Source organism: Lynx canadensis, chromosome D2 (genome assembly GCF_007474595.2).
Source record: "Lynx canadensis isolate LIC74 chromosome D2, mLynCan4.pri.v2, whole genome shotgun sequence".
In the NCBI taxonomy this organism is placed as follows: Eukaryota; Metazoa; Chordata; class Mammalia; order Carnivora; family Felidae; genus Lynx; species Lynx canadensis.
In genome coordinates this window covers 63,598,743-63,612,038 of record NC_044313.2, presented here as the reverse complement: position 1 = coordinate 63,612,038, position 13,296 = coordinate 63,598,743, and the positions used below count along the sequence as shown (strand labels likewise).

Below are 13,296 nucleotides of genomic sequence, written 5' to 3'. Positions count from 1 at the left end.
CATCAGTAGCCTAAAGCTAAGGTTATATGAGTAGATTTTTAAAAGAGTATCCTATAAGAAGGATTATATACAAACATTTTAATAATTGTTAGTTATATGTAGGATATCAAATATTAGTCTTATAATAAGAAGCACCAGCTACTGGGTATGTCTTTCTCTGATTAAACTGACTTCACAAGAGTTTACTTCTATCAATGTAGCACAGAGGGGTATCTAAAGAAAAATCAAGCAAATGTCTTCATAAATCAGTTCTTTTAATGTATAGAAGTTTTAATCACATGACCTTGGCTTGCTTACCAATCACTGGTGTGTATATATATATATATATGTGTGTGTGTGTGTATATAGGTGTTATATATATATATATATATCCATATATATATATATCCATATATATAGATAACCATATATATAGATAACCATAATAGAATATGTCTTAATCCAGATACTTGACCTACATTTAATTAAAAAGTAAAAATGAGAAGCACCTGGGTGGCTCAGTCCATTGAGCACCCAACTTCGGCTCAGGTCATGATCTTGCAGTTTGTGAGTTTGAGCCCGACATCAGGCTTGCTGCTCTCAGTGCATAATAGCCCCCTTCTGATCTTCTGTCCCCTTCTCCCTCTGTCCCTCCCCAGCTCATACTCTCTCAAAAATAAATAAAACATAAAAAAAATTAATAAAAAATAAAAAATAAAAATTACAGGGGCGCTTGGGTAGCTCAGTCGGTTAAACCTCCTACTCTTGATTTCTGCTCAGGTCATGATCTCACAGTTTTGAGATCAAGTGCCATGTGGGGCTCTACGCTGATAGTGTAGGGCCTGCTCAAGATACTCTTTTTCTCTCTCTCTGCCCCTCCCCCGCTTGCACGAGCTCTCACTCAAAATAAATACTTTAAAAAAATAAACATTACAAAAATGCCAATTATACAAGCATGTCATAGAAAATAACACACACTACCATATTTTCAAATGAAGTCTTTTAAAACTTCAAAGGTAATACCCTTTCTAGTGTTAACTAAAAATATGCATGATCCCAGATAAACTTTTTCATGACTATTATTAGCAGAGTTACATTAAACATGTAAACATTTAAAAATAGTGATGCTTTTGAAATCTAAGTGCACAAAGTCAACTCTGTCTACTTTATAGTTTAAGACTAATAGATCCCTGTGTAAATGGTCATCAGTTAAAGTTTAATTACTGTTCAATAATTCACTCTTTAAAAAGACAAGGATTTTGATAAATTCTGACCACAGGGACAGATATTTTCCTGCCAAAGCATTTCTCTTCTTGTTCATGGTATAGCACTTTATCTAGTACAGTTGCCCCTCATTCATGGTAACACAGGTGATTACATTCAACTGGCATTTAACATAAATTGCATCAAACTGCCCTATAATTTCATTTTGGACTGAATTAATTAACTTCTCAGTAGGTGACTAAGGTGCTGAACATAAGCCTAAGGAAATACTTGACTGCTTAACCTACCTTAGATGAATTGTCTCTAACTCAAGGCAGCTTCCATTTTTAATAAATACTAGAAAAATGTATTTAGTAGGATCTTAAAGGGTAAAGATAAGGCATTTATAATAAATGGAATCAGTTTTCCACATACATGCACATCCATTTAAAAGAAGTCAGGGGGCACTGAAGACAGTTAAGGAGGATTTAACCAAACTCCCCAAGAGTTGGCATGCCTGATATTTTGAAAGACTGTTTACCTTAGGAGGTGTGTGTTTCCAGTAACAAGATGCCTTCTTTGTCCTTGGCAAGATGTTTAAATAAAAAGCTCACCACTTTGTAGCAAGTAAAAATAATACTATCTTAATGCTGTTGTAATTTATATCCCAGAGTTTGAAATGTAAATGTAATTTTCTAAGACATTATCTTCAGATCACCAGAATTATCATAATATCATAAAATATTCTTTTTTCTCTAATTATAATATTATTATCAAGATCTGACAGCTAACTCTTTGTTTTCAAGTTTATGGTCTTCATCTATCAAGAAACAAATTAAAAGGACAAAGAATGTGAAAAGCCAGCTCATAAAAAGCTGAAATGTCTTTCATTACACGGCATATTTTTATATGTCATAAACTTCCGGTTTAGGAAATGTGAAAACAAATACTTCTTTTGACGAACTCCTTGACAAAGTGTTTAAGTATTTTTAGATTTTTTTTAACTGTGGAAGGAAGGAAGGAAGGGAGTAAGATGGAAAGAAGGAAGGGAGGGAGCCTCAACTCTGTATTATACCTTTTGGGGGGAAGTGAATGAACATTTAATGAGCACAACGTTAAAGGAAGTGAAACTGGAAACTTCAGCCTGAGTGCAAAGGCTGCATAGCGTACAGTGAGACGGGCCCCCAGAAACGGCCTGAATAATTGCGGGAGGGAGGTGGCCCTTGGTCAGGCTTCACATAGACGGTTCTAGCAGGAAGGGCTTCAGCCTTGTTTCAAAGTGCCCCACGGAGGGCACGTAGGTTCTCTAGGAGTACATTCTCTTTCCAGTACACCTTAAATCTTTCTTGATATAATATGCATGAGGAAATGACAAGAATATAATTTGGAAGTTTTAACACCGGTTGTTATAAGGAAGGCTTCCACTAAAAAAAAAAAAAAAAATGCTTAGATGCCAGTTTCAGAAACAATTTTGCCTGCAGCACCTTCTAGCTCAATAATTTAGTGGCAATGACAGTCACAAATGCTGTCAAAAACAGCAGTGAGGTTTAAAAAATAAACAAAAATTCAAACCATAATATCCTGTAGATTTTTAATATGTCCTTTACTGATTTGGCAACCACAACAGACATTGAGGAGAGCCTCCTAGTTAGAAAAAACAAATTAATCCTACCTTTGCAGGTTTTTCATACACGTGACTGTCTCTACACCCTCTAAGGCATGTATACGGGGCTTCCTTCTCATCAAATACTATGTCTGTCCTGGTGTTCGTGGTCACAAGAGACCTTTTGTATCATTACTCCCTCGAGTTGCAATTCTGACTAGGAGGCCCGGGCAAACACAAAAGTAACCTGGCAGTTACATCATTCTCTATAAATGAAAAAAGACTGCTATCTAAAAATAATGAAAGGCTCCATTTAAATTAATGTTATTTTTTGTCAAGTGTTCATTTTACTTTGTAATAATGTAGTTCTGATCCAAATAGAGTTCTCATGAGCTTTAAAAAGATCTCTAGAGATTATACGCAGGCCAGTAATTTAATTCTTGAATTTTTATTTCTTGCAATGACATTTAGGGTTCAGTGTGATTTCACATTTTTTGGTGCTGTTGCTGACACCTTATGGAAACTGTTTTATTTGAAAATTCTGACTTGATTTTTAAAACTGTTCAGTTCTTGTTTAGAGGAATCATTATTATTTAAAAAATGGATTTTTTTGTTCCTTAAGGTATGCATCCTCTTGCTGTTGATTTCATAATCCTGTTTGGGTCACTGTGATTAGTTGCTATGGAAATTACCTCCTATGGAAATGATTCCGATGTCATTGTTGTAAGAATATGACTTTTAATGAATAATATCAATAGCAGACATCAACCGTTACTAGAAAAAAGGAAATTTAATTAAAATGTTTTAAAAGGATTAATTCTGAAAATTATTATCATGGCCAACTTTTCTGATATTTTTCAATCGGCCATCTGCTTTTTAAATAAGCATTAAATGAATTTTAAGGTGTTAATCAGCTACTCACTTCCCCAAATTCCAATGTCACAATGGAAATTAGCACCATGCATAGAAAAGTGGAAATAAAGAACATTTCATTTACCTTTTCTCTAAACTAATAAATGTTATGCTTCACTTTATGAGTTAATGTCAACAGGATTTCAGGGCTCATCAAGGAAACAACTTTGAATAGCACATTATAAATCCCCTTTAAAGATGAAGAATTTAATATTCCAAAATTTATCCCAGGAATTTGAAAGGTCAGTGAGTTAACTAGTGAGTTAAACAATAGATGAGAACCAGTGAACCATTAGATGAGAATTCCAGAATGCTAAGAAGAAATTTTCTTGGGTGGATTCTATAATTTGTGGTTTGAATAAAACTTTTGAAACATTCCATTAGTATTAAAATTCTCACAATGAGAATATGGCTCAGATTTAACACATTTTAAGTTACTAGACAGTCTCTCCCCAAAGAAATTTTAATGCCTTCTGAACTGCCTAGTGCTTGCTCACTGCTGGTACTAATTTAGGAATAAATTAACCCTTCCAACAATTAGGATATTGTCTAGAAACTGCCTCTTGCACTCTACTGGGGAAATCACTTACATTCTGAAAATCAGAAGTAAAAGAGAAATCCATTTCTTCATTATAAAACATTTTTTATACCTAATAGCTTATTAATTATTGATGTAAATCACTATCATATTTACCAACATAATTATGTATTACTATATCACCAGTGCTTCTGAATTAAGCCTAACAGTTATAGATTTTCTTAAATGTTTTATACATTAAGGGTTTTCTATACTTGTGCTTGCAACCATGATCGAGGATCCAAAATGTCTTTGATAGATTTCTGCCTCGGAGCTGGCACTGGCTTGGCTTCAAAATTGGTTTTAGTGTCTGTGAGTTCGCCATCAGTTAAATTATTTTTCCTGGCAGGGAGAAGTTTTCGAGGAGCAGCCATTGGTTTCTGTAAGTGATGCATTAGGGTTGATAATTTGGTATCCAAAGGCGAGGCCCAAGATACACTTGTTTTTTCCCAGTTGTCCTTAACCAATTGATCTGTGTTGCTCTGTGTTTTTAAGCTGAATGGAGCTTTATCAGAAGGAGGAAGGGGAGCACGTCTCTTTTTCCCTTTCCCGTCATGTAACTGCTTGCTTGCAGGAGATAACACCTTTTTCTGGATAACCACTTCATGATTACCATCAAAGAGGCTGGCCCAAAGAGGTGGGGAGGGTTCTTCATGCTGACCAATAAGAAACTGTCCATTTGTCTCTTCAAGTTTTTTTTGTATGGTCTCAGTTAAACTTTCAAGTTTTATAGGTGAATCAATGCCTGTAATGATTTTGAGAAGAAAATGCATGGGGAAAATTCAGAAGCTGTGTGCACTTTGAGTCAGTTATTGTTTTCTAAACCAACATCTATAACGGTCATCAAAACACACTGGATAAGCAAGTGATTTGGAGTTGTTTTTCTTTTTCTTTTTTTTAAGCATTTGCTTGTAAAAATAACCCTTCCCCTACCAACAGAACCAAAAACTAAGGAGCTCATTCACTGTGCGCCACACATGCACGCACACGCATAAATGTTCCTAAATAAACGCGTAAAACTCAGCTTTCAAAGGAGTAGAGTTACATCAGGATTTTTTTTTCAATTCTGTAGATTAAGTACTTATTAAATAACTTTTCTTCTATTCTGATTTCTAGGTTAGAGTGGATTCCCTTTTTATAAAAGCCTGATATGTAAACTGGGACAAATGTAACTGGATTAGTATCCTTTCCTGTAGACTAGCAAAAGTCTCTGTTCATAGAGAAAAAATTCCAAAACCAGAAACCCAAGGAAACATTTTGGTGATAAGGGTTCTGGATGAATTTTTCCTTGGGAAAAATAAGAGAATAGAGATAATGTCTATTAAATGAATCACTGGTATTTTCAAATGTGTAAACCCAAATCTATCATTTTTAATCTAACATTTTAAAGTAAGTGTAAAGTATATATTGGTGGCAAAACAGACTAGAATTTAGTGTTGACCTGTGTTCACAGCACTGTTCACTCAGGCAATCCTACAAAGATAAATAATTACCCTTCAAAGTGTGGGAAAATGGAATATTAATGAGTCTAGAAATTTAAAATTTTCCAAAGCATTAAACTTAACCAAATTTTTGACCTGAGATGAAAGAACACTTCCATTTACTAGTATTCATTTATCAACATTACTTTAAGACAAATTTAATAAAATACAGAAAAAATTATAGAACGTGATTATATTTTAGAATCTGCAAGTTCACATTTTCAGAATTTTCATCAGCTACTCAGCTAATATTTATTTTCAGTGCACCTTTATTCATTTTGAAGCCTTAACATTTTTGTTTGATCTTAAGCATTCAAACTATGAAAAATGTGTATTCATTAATTTTGTATTAATTCATCTATTAAACATGAGTTCCTCAGTCTATAATCATAGTCTTTTTTCATTCGTTTTGACGGCACCCTGAAAATTTTAGCATTTTAATGTCAATAGAATAAGCTGCTTGAGTATGGACAATGTTGTTTTTGTTACCCCGAAGCTTAGAAAAGACAAACCCCACTTACTCATATCATGGTAGACTGAGGTCGCCTCTTTTGTCAAGAACAAAGGTGGTTTCCGTGGTGACATAATCTCAATTTTCATAAGTTCTTCACAACAATGCTTCCATTGGCCTAAGAAAGACAGAAAAAGGCAGGCTAGTTTAAAACATAAATGTGAAGACGTATACTTCATTTTCAATAGATATCAACATATTTTTTTTTGCTGTGAAAAATAACAGTGGATTTATAAAGCATTGCCTTAAGGAAGCCACAAAAACCTAATACTACCAATGATTTTACAGTCCACGTCTGAGCACAAAAGTAATCTATTTTAAGAATAAGTTCTGTGCACAGATATAAGAAGCTAAGATCTCTAGGCTATTAAATACTGTACTATTTCACTGGCACAGTAATGATCAATAACTAAAATTTCTATTCATGGCAAAAGTTGGCACAAGTTCTCCTCTGTTAAATATTAAATAAAAATACCCAGTATTTAAGACATTTGAAAGGTAAAAATCAACCAAAATATAGTTAGAAATAATGCTTCTCAAAAATGGCTTTAATTTTGAAAATTCTAAGAAATAAGAATTGTTTATTTAACAATTATTTCTTCAAATGATTATGCTTTTCAAAAATCACATAACTAGAAAAATGCTGCATTTTCAGTCAAGTAAAAGGTATATAAAAGCCCATTACAATAAAAACACATTACTCCAAATTCTAACTGGATCTAATTTATTCAGGAAGGACACTTTAAATAAAGCCAGTAGTTACTAGGAATAAAAAGTACTCTTAAATTTTTAAGTTAAATTGTTTCAATTTTTAAGTTAAAATTTTGAAGTGTGAGCATTAATTTTTCTTTTAATTATGTTTTATTATTTTCATCTTAAAATTCTCAGATTAATCTCTTCTGAGTGGTGGATATAAACAACTTAACCTTTCCATATTTATTGTGCACCTATGCGCTGTGTAACAGCTGTGCTAGAAACCATGCGTCTCTCTGTTCATATTATAAAAGCAGGTTACTGGGGTTCGCTATGCTTATACTCTATCTTACATCTGTAGAGAAGTAAATGTCATACACGTATGTGTCTTTTTGGAATGATTTATGATCTATATTTCTCTTCCTTTTTATTATATTCTCAATATCCAATTTAGTTATTTTCGATAGCTTAAAAATGAAAGACATTTCACGTTTAGTCAAATCATCTATTCATTTCTGTTGTTTTAAATCTAATATACAGCCATGGCTATATGGCAATATGCATAAATTTTAAATCCATCACTTTAAATAGTTAAGAAACATAAAAAACCTTTTAGTGTGTTTTATTACAATGCTAAGTATAGAATATGGCAAAAATTTCAAAATAGCCCACATAGCATCTCAGAGAGAGAACAAAATCTTGAGTTTGAGGCTTCAAAGGTTGCTCTGCAGAATTTAAATCTAGTAGGATCTGAGATCTGATAACTTATTCCTCCCCTCCACTTCCTTTTTTAGATAAATATATAAAAGCCAGCTTTTCCTTCTTGGGGCAGAAAAAAAATTAAGGTCTTATCTACTGGAAAAATAATGAAATACTTTAAGCTAGCAAACATTTCTCTGTCAAATCTTAGGGAAATTACAAAGTGCCGTATTTTCTCTATATTGATAGATTAAAGCTGTTCATTGTTAAAGTGGTAGGAGAATATTAATCAAGTTGAAAACTGGAATATAAAGCCATGTTATCCATGTGTAACTGAAGTCAGAGGTACAAATGTGGAATGTTCACTGGTCAATTTTACAATGGAAACATTTATTTTACCAGTGAATAAATTAGTATGCAAAGTTATACATGATACCAACATGTTAACATAAAAAAAAGGCCCCAGTATGAAATATTAAATGGCTATGTTGTCTTCACATAAAATCTGTCTACTGGAGGTGTTTACCACAATAATATTTGTTATAATGTTCCCAGTCAAATGATCTGTTATGCTAAGCTGCTTGTGTTGACTCAATATGTATATTATTAAATACTTGAAACAAATTTATCTTTGACCCACCACTCCTACCCCTTTTGATTATCCAGAACAGTGTCATTCCTTTTACGTGTTTTTCAGCTCTCAAATATTAAAAATTAGCTATCACATCCCCCTTGGCTTCCAACCTCCACTCTTCATTCGTCTCTGTTCTGCAGGCTTAGTGCCATTAATGTTTTCTTGTGATTTTTAATCTCACTCTTTCAGTTTTCTACTCTTACACAGAGTCAAATAATTGAAATTTGCTCTAAATATTAAATTACTCTTAGTTTATTCTGCCTTGAATATCCATCCTCTACTATGTTCTACATATCACATTTCACCTAAGATCACAACAGGCTACACTTACCATGAGGAAGATAAAACATTTAAAGTACAAGTCAATCTTTAGGATTTCCATCTTTGCTTCATATCTTCATACACAATGAATTCTTTTTAAAAAATGTTTATGTATTTATTTTGAGAGAGAGAGCAAGAGAGGGAGAGAGAGAGAGAGAGAGAGAGAGAGAGAGAGAGAGAATCCCAGGCAGGCTCCATAGTGTCAGCGCAGAGCCTGAAGCCTGATGCGGGGCTTGAACCCACCCATGGAACTGTGAGATCATGACCCGAGCTGAAATCAAGTCAGATGTTCAACTGACTGAGCCATCCAGGTGCCCCATACACAATGTATTGTAAAATGTGAATCTAAAAGAATTTATACTTCAAAAACTAGATAGATTGGCAGATTTTATCCCAAATCATTAAATACTAAAGAAATAGCCAGATCTAAGAACCTAGTTGTCATCGCTTTCTTATTTCGACAGTTGTATCACGAGATTTATATCCCTCCAACTTCCTATTTTAGCATGATAAATTACTTTATGTAATCTGGACAATAAAAACATGAGATCATCTAGTAGTAGTTGATATCCAGACTATAATATTCTGCATTTTTACCTCCTCTTACCCTGTTCCTGTTTTTATACACATAAACATTTTTATAGAATCACTTCTAAAAATAATATAGTCTTTGTAAGACAAACTCTCTAAAGCAGAGCATTTAGGAAAGCAGTTAAAATTTCAGATGTGATCAGCAAACGAAAGGAAGTTGTTGTCTTTTAAGTTACACATCTAAGATCAGCTGAAGTTAAAAAAAAAAAATGTAGTGCATGCTGATAAGCATGGAACAAATATTCAAATGCCTATTGAGTGCCTAGGGATAGTACTTAAGGAAAACAAGTCCTAAAGAACTCCAGAAGGCTATAGAGGGAGTCCTCTAGTTTCCTGCAGTAAACCAGACATCTCTTCAGGCCTCAATTTTCTCAACTTTAGAGCAGAGGGAAATAATTTCTGCCCTGCTGGGCTGTTGTGAGAAATAAATGAAGCCATATGGTATGTTGAAGGTAATCAATACGTTCAGTTCCCTTTTTGCGTCCTCCCCAACCATCACTACAATACTTGACCAGGCCATGGATCACACTGGGGACAGGAGGTATTAACTCTTTTATAAAGTTCCCCAAAATAGCTCATTAAGAAGTCCTAAAATTTCTGGGGCGCCTGGGTGGCGCAGTCGGTTAAGCGTCCGACTTCAGCCAGGTCACGATCTCGCGGTCCGTGAGTTCGAGCCCCGCGTCGGGCTCTGGGCTGATGGCTCAGAGCCTGGAGCCTGTTTCCGATTCTGTGTCTCCCTCTCTCTCTGCCCCTCCCCCGTTCATGCTCTGTCTCTCTCTGTCCCAAAAATAAATAAAAAACGTTGAAAAAAAAAATTAAAAAAAAAAAAAGAAGTCCTAAAATTTCTGTTGGATTATTTCTAGGGGTTGAAGAAATAACTTTGATTGTTTGGAAATGGCTATCCTTTGTAATTCTATAAAAAAGCATTCTAAAGATATAAGATGCTGGTTGAATCTAACAGTAGGCTTAGTTTGACTAGAAATAGCCCTTATCAATAGTTCACATTTACACAAGTGCCCTCCTTAATACCCATCACCCATCTAGCCCATCCCCCATCTCCCTCCCTCCTATCTCAATATATCATTTCAATATTTTCTTGTTGATAAAATTCCTCCTTAACTTGAGAATACTAGATCACATATTTTACATAGTAAAACTCTTGTTATATTACTATCACATTGTTTTTAAAATCATGGGCTGTACTATTGAAGCTGAAAAACCACATGTATGGTTTAAAAAAATTTTTTGGGTGATGTCCAAAATGATATTATAACGAATCTGGAGTTAACAGAAGGTTACATAAAAATGAATTTCCTTCTGAACATTTCAACATTTTAGAATCATCACTAACCTAGAGAAGTGTTTCACTCCTCAAATGGATTGTTATCCCTTTGATTAAACACACTGCTTTAACCAATTAAAACCTAATATTTTGAAAAAATGTGGTCTACTTGTTTTAGGGACCAGAGGAACTTAAAAAGTAACAGGTAGAGATACTAGGAATTCAAAGGTATAATAAACTATAGTTAAAGTCAGGCATTGGGGAAAAGTTGAGAGAAAAAGTGATCAATGCACTGATGATATACTATCATTTTATTCAAGAGCATAAAAAAATTCTTGATACAAATTATAACATTATAATTTTAATATTTAGATTGCTTTGTGCATCCTTTCATGATACATGAATATAATACTGGCAAATCCAAAAATTAACTTACTAAGATCAAAAAAATGCTGCCAGAAGGCTTCCATCCATTTCTGGAGATCTTCTCTACTGTCCACTGCAAAAATATGAGTTACAGACTGTCCAGCAACAGGGTTGATAACAGAAAAATTATGAATTTTTTTCTTGGCATCCTTATCCATTGCGCGAATTCTGGTTTCCTAAAAATTAAGACAAAATTAATGTTTTACAAGAGAATGTTTTTGTAATTAACAAATAAGTATTTTACTGCTCACTACCACACTCAGAGCAGATACATTTATAAATCTTGCTGCTGATCATTTAAAATATGGAACTTTGAGAATTTTCAAAATTCAGACTCAGATCACCGAGTTAAAAAATGCTTTGTAGTAAAAATACTGAACAATGTTTCAAAGCATGCTACATATAGAACTTACATTAAATTACATGAGATTAAAACATAACCTGTTTTGATCCTTTTAAGTAGGAGTATGCTGTCTTTTATATACATCTTAAAATTTGCAATAAAACAAGTATGGCGTGTCATAACTGTAATGTGAATTATATTAACTACATTTCCAACAGTAATAAAATAAAAGAATCAGTAAAGAATGTTTGTTATTCTAATATTCAGGCATTACATACAGTGTTATCACTTAAAGCAGTAAAACCATAACTTAGTGTTTACTGCAGCAAAGCAGTTAGGTTTTTCCCATTAACATTTATTTCATGTGTAACATTCATTTACAAAGCTCATAGCTAAAGATCCACGAAGTACTATAACCTTCATGATGGTAACAATTATTTTTTTAAATGCTGAATGCAACACTCTACAACAAAGGCAATGGTTTCATTCATGTTGATAGTCTTAAGCTTTTTTTCTGAGTGGTACTAGGTACGACATTATGGTGCTTACTGTGTCTACACGTAGAAAGTCTGTTCCCAAGTGACACAGGCACCACCATGCCACATGACAAGCTAGCAACTACAAGTAGTTTCCAAGGAGTTTTGGGGAAACAATGGGGATTTGGCTGCCTGGATAATGAGTGATATTATTCTAGAGCAGTGCTGTCCTGCACAAGTGAGCCACATCTGGGGTGCCTGGGTGGCTCAGTTGGTTAAGCATCTGACTTTGGCTCAGGTCATGATCTCGTCATGGTTTGTGAGTTCCAGCCCCACGTCGGGCTCTGTGCGGACAGCTCGGAGCCTGGGGCTTGCTTCGGATTCTATGTCTCCCTGTCTCTCTCTGTCCCTCCCCTGCTCACCCTCTTTGTCTCTTTCTCTCAAAAGTAAATATTAAAAAAATAAATAAATGAGACACATGTGTAATTGAAGATTTTCTAGTATCACATTAGAAGGTAAAATGAAAACTGGTGAAAATAATTATGTAATAATTATTACAATATTTTGAAATAACGTTTTTATGGGCGCCTGGGTGGTTTAGGCAGCTGAGCGTCCAACTCCTGATTTCAGCTCAGGTCATCATGATCTTCCAGTTGGTGGGTTCAAGCCTCAGCACAGAGCCTGCTTGGGATTCTCTCTCCCCCTCTCTCTGCCCCTCCCCCGCTCACACTCTCTGTCTCTCTCTAAATAAATAAACACCTTTTTAAAAACTTAAAAACAATAAAATAAAAGGGGCGCCTGGATGGCTCAGTAGGTTGAGCGTCCAACTTCAGCTCAGGTCACGATCTCGCGGTGACTTCGAGCCCTGCGTCAAGCTCTATGCTGACAGCTCAGAGTGTGCAGCCTGCTTTGAATTCTGTGTCTCCCTCTCTCTCTCTCTCTCTCAAAAATAAACATTAAAAAAATAATTAAAAAAATAAAATGTTCTTCTGCAACCCAATGCATCCAAAATATTATTTTAATGTGTGATTGAAAAACTTTTTTTTGAGATATTTTACACTTTTTCATTCTAAGTCTCCCAAATCCAGTGTCTATTTTATACTTAAAGCACATCTCCATTTGGACCAGTCACATTATAAGTAACAGCCACTGGTAGCGAGTGTCTACTGTCCTGGGTAGAAGAGTTCTAGAGGAATACGTTTAAACCTACTGTAGTGTGTGCAGAAGAGGATTTAGTTGGCAGTTACAAAAGCTGATTAGGAGTGAGAAGAAATTCCTCACTTCTTTCAGTACTGAGTGAAGAGAAATTGCATGTATTCTCACATACCAAAACTAACATATACATACAATGATGTCTATGGACAGGAGCAAAGACTTACAAAGAAAAGCTATCCATTCCCTGAAGCATGGGAAAATACAGACAGGTGAGCACCATATAAACACTAGTTCCCCCTTATCCTCAGTCTGTGTTTTCTGCAATTTCAGTTGCCCCAGTCAACTGTGGTCCACAAGCAGATGATGCTCCTCCTGACACGTCATCAGGTCAGCAGAGCCTAATGCTTCTA

At 34.6% G+C, this 13,296-nt stretch overlaps 1 protein-coding gene across 1 annotated transcript in view; it reads right to left on the bottom strand.

The window, feature by feature from the left end:
• Positions 1-1,968: 1,968 nt before the first annotated feature.
• RTKN2 (rhotekin 2) overlaps positions 1,969-13,296 on the bottom strand; it is a 74,293-nt gene continuing 62,965 nt past the window's right edge. The window contains exons 10-12 of the mRNA XM_030335168.1: positions 10,923-11,088; positions 6,277-6,384; positions 1,969-5,019 (exon numbers count right to left, since the gene is read on the bottom strand). Of these exons, the coding sequence (XP_030191028.1) occupies positions 4,484-5,019; positions 6,277-6,384; positions 10,923-11,088 (810 nt within the window). The 3' untranslated portion in view covers positions 1,969-4,483. The remainder of the gene's footprint in view (positions 5,020-6,276; positions 6,385-10,922; positions 11,089-13,296) is intronic.